This window comes from Penaeus vannamei, chromosome 12 (genome assembly GCF_042767895.1).
Source record: "Penaeus vannamei isolate JL-2024 chromosome 12, ASM4276789v1, whole genome shotgun sequence".
NCBI lineage: Eukaryota > Metazoa > Arthropoda > Malacostraca > Decapoda > Penaeidae > Penaeus > Penaeus vannamei.
Window position 1 is genome coordinate 27,685,761 of NC_091560.1, and position 4,271 is coordinate 27,690,031.

General features: G+C 36.1%; 1 protein-coding gene across 2 annotated transcripts in view; it reads left to right on the forward strand.

Annotated features, from left to right (window-relative positions):
- The window catches only part of LOC113820586 (uncharacterized), an 11,545-nt gene extending 9,427 nt beyond the window's left edge, over positions 1–2,118 (forward strand). For both annotated transcript variants that reach the window (XM_027372923.2, XM_027372922.2), the window contains exon 2: positions 1–2,118. This exon is cut by the window's left edge and continues 173 nt beyond it. In XM_027372923.2, the coding sequence (XP_027228724.1) occupies positions 1–1,771 (1,771 nt within the window). In that variant the 3' untranslated portion in view covers positions 1,772–2,118.
- The last annotated feature ends 2,153 nt before the right edge of the window (positions 2,119–4,271 follow it).

Sequence of the window (4,271 nt, forward strand, 5' to 3'; positions counted from 1 at the left end):
CAATGAGAAATTAGCTCTTTGTAACCATGGAAGTGCAAAAGTCAAGATTGAAGAATTACAAGATTTGTTAAATAATTGCATTGAAGAGAAAAATTCCAGCATCATAAATGAGGATTGGTACTTAAAGCATTTAGTTTGCAGTACTTCATACAGTGATGATCCAAGTAATGAACCTGAAAGTGGTACACTGTCTCCAGTCCAGCAGGAGTATCAAACTGTAAATGTCATTACTCAGTGGTTAGCCAAAGAGGTTCAGGAGTTCTTGTCATGCTACCTTGCCCCAAGATTTCATGAGAAAGTCCTGGCTTCTGTGTTAAATGTTGTTGCTTCCAAGATTGAAATACCAAGACCAAAAGAAAAACTAAGAATTTTTGAGGAAGATCTTGAATTCTTAAACTCTCTGAGTTTTCTTCTTAAGGTATCACTACAATGTTTATTAGTGAAAGGGGTTATGGCATTGGATTTCTCCCATATTGCTCACTTATTAAAGAGATGGAAACTCTTATGCTGGGGTGGAGAAACCCTGAATCGGAATGGCAAAGAGTGTGAAAGTCCTTGCTTTGATATATTTGGATATGCAGTCGATAGTAAAGTTGTTGGCATGAGAACACTGAAATACATCAAACTGCCACACTATGTTCATAACAGCTTTGTTAGAAAGATTGCTTATCTATGCCCAAACCTGGAAGTTTTGATTTTGCGATGTTCAGCAGACTGCACTAATCCAAAGTCAAATGTTCCAGTTGTGACAAATGTTGAAGTTCTTTATGGGAATTCTGCTGCATGTGGAGATGGGCATGTGCGAATGGTACCTGGATGTCGAGATTTAGTCACTCTTGCTCTTCCAGAGGGTGTTGAAACATTAGATGTGACAAATGATGCAATTGAAATGCTGTCATTTATGCCTAATCTTGAGTATCTTGTTGGTGTACCAATGATATATGTAACTGAAGAGTTTGAAGAACTACTTGAATCACTACCTGGAGCACAGAAACTCACCAATTTCCATCATGGTGTATATGGTAATGACAATTGGCCTTATTTTGCTTATGAAGAATTCTTACAGGAGCCTGACCCTGAGTATTTATCAAAAGTGTTTACTCAGGTCACAAAAGTGGGCATCTATGCTCCAACAGAGGTAACTGAGAAAGTGCTTGAGAGTTTCACCAGGGCACAAGATATAACTGTATTTACAGATGATTTTGAAGTTCATGGCAAGTATATGAGGAATCTAACAAATTTAGATATCAATGTTGGATACCAGGAGGAGTGGCCTATTTTGAATTCACTTTGTCAGACTTCCCCAGGTTTGGAACAGCTCACTTTACGCTCATTTTCCCTCATAGTTAGTGGAACATCAGATCAAAAACCACGATTCCCTTCACTGCACACTCTACGTTTCCATGGTCAGAATGTTCTTCAAGGTGAAGCCTTAATATTTTTTCTGCAGGGCTGCCCTCAATTGACAACTTTTGTACTTTCAATGATCACAGATGAAGATGGAGAGTACCTGCTAGATGATGAAACATTGCTTCAGGCTGTACCTCTACTGCCTAATTTGCAGAAATTTGTATACAAAGTGCAGAGTGCACTAACAACTGTGGATAGAGTACCATCAAGCCTAACTATGAAATCATGTGATGCCTTACTGAATGGATGTACTCAGCTCTTCCATGTAGGGAACCTAGAGACATGGAAAATTTCAAAATCAGAAATTATCATGCTTCAAGAAAAAGTGAAGAAAAAGAACTGGGATTTAGAGATAGCTTGATTTTGACTAAGAAGTGCTTTCCAAGTGATATAGTGTTTGGATTAGGTATGTTGTTTCTATTAAGAATTTAGAATGGACTTTGTTAACATGTGTCAAAATACTATGCATTTTATTTCAACTGTATATGATATTTCAAGATATGGATTGTAATATTTAAATTGGAAGTTTTATTTTTCTCTTTAATAGAATAAAAAGTATTATTTTCCACATATTGCATGATATATGAAAGCAAGTGAAATGTGTTGCAATGAGTGAATTGTGATGTACCATTGATAATAGATTATTCATAGCCATATTATCATCAAGGATGTAAAACAAAGTAAACTAAATTAAATCTTTTGTATTTACTCAGATACTTTTATTACCTATCCTGAATGTAGAAAATACCTTTTAGTTTTCATTATACATTTTTAAATAAATATATATAATGTTTGAGTGTTTATTAATACTATTTTTTAAAAACTTGGGAATGAAATAGCTTGTCTAATGGAATTCATCAATTTCTCTCAGTAAATGTGCTATTTGCTTCATTACAATATTATTGGTAAGTTAATGGGATGGCTGTGTATAGTGGTAAATAGCCGATCAATTAATATAAGAGATATACGTATGATTTACAGATTATCATTCTAAATACAGCATGTATCTTCCTGCTATTGAGACACATTAATTCTGTCTACAATACGTCATTTTCAAGCCATTGCACAATAAAATTTCTATTTTTATGAATTGCCATTTCCCTCTGCCAAATATTCATCACCAGAAAAAGCTGCCACTAATATTTGCTATATTTTATGCACAGTTTTCCTGATATATCTCGGAAGGAAATCCTATAAGTAAGCATTTTAACACTTTCTCTGAAGCCTTTTAAATATGTATACATGTGGCTGTATTCACGTGGCATTTACTCCATGGATTTAACAAATGCTTTTACTGCAGAAAAAAATATCAAAACTTGATACTATCTCCTATATTTTAAAAAGTACCTTAATTCACATCGTAATTTCCTTTTCAGTGATTCCTACATATACTTTTCAGAGATTCCTACATATACATCATGGGGCAGCTATTTTCTGCAGTTCCTGTTGCCTCGTGGCAACTGCTTACAGGGAGCTTTACTAGTTTAAAATTATTGGAATTAAGCCATCAAATGACTTTAGAAAGGTTGCAAATTTTATTATGTGTCTGTTTTAACTGACTATGGTCTGGGTAAGCACTTGTAACCCAATCGGTAAAAGTTTCTAGTACGGCCAATTTACCGTGGGATCCAATACCATTTTGAGGTAATGTTAACAGCTTTGAGGCGTTTTCAAGGGGCAACAACGGTAAGGGCCCACTCAATTAGAGAACTTAAAACATGGAAGACGATTTTCAATGGTTTGGAAGCACTGCAGTATTTCCGTTGTGGTGTCTGATGAGCGCAATGAGTGAATATCAACCTTTATTTTACTTTACATATTCGTTGTCGCTTCACCATACAGATTAATAGTTCATTAATATAAATTAGTTAATTCAATTGCAAAGATATCGTTTACTGTTTGTTTACTATTAAAATCTAATTGGCGTCAGCATCAAACATTTCAATACTTTCACGACCTTCGGATCCTCGGTAGGGAGTCGGCCTTTGATTATTCTCCATAAATTCAATTGAAATGCAAATTAGCCGGTGCTATTGTCGGACCATCTAATTTATTCCATATCTCTCCGAGTTCTGCTATCTGGTTTTGTGATAGAAAATGAAATGGGGAGATGGGGGGTAAATGGATAATACGTAAAACACCTCCATTGTTCACAACTACACACTCAAACACACACACACACAACACACACACACACACACACACACACACACACACACACACACACACACACACACACACACACACACACACACACACACACACACACACACACACACACACACACACACACACACACACACACACACACACACACACACACACACACACACACACACACACACACACACACACTCCTACATATATAAATATAAATATATTTATTTATTTATAGGAGGAGGGGTCAAGAACTGCATAAAGTGTGTGTTCTTCCTCGCCGTGTACATATAAGAGTAAAAAAATGTCACAGGGCAATTCTGTCTCCTGCTGAATTATGTTCATACCAGTAACTAAAGTCAAAGTAGATGCATATCTTCATAGAATAACAATAAACCAGTTGCTATATAGAATAACAATAAACCAGTTGCTATCGAGGGTTCAAACGGCGGTGGCTCATTATCCACAAGGTTTGAAGTCGGTTGTGTTTGTGCCTGTTTCTCTAGATGATCCACCGTCGCCGTTTCTCAGAAAGTTTAACATGTAACACAACCATGTTTTTGTCATGGAGAGTCGTTTAGTTTATGTACGGGAAAATACAGTCAGAGTCTTCGAAGCCGAAGTAGGTGCGAAAAGTTAAAGTTGTGACATTTTAAACGCGGAGAACACATTGGGATACAATTGTGTTATTGGGGGACAGGAAA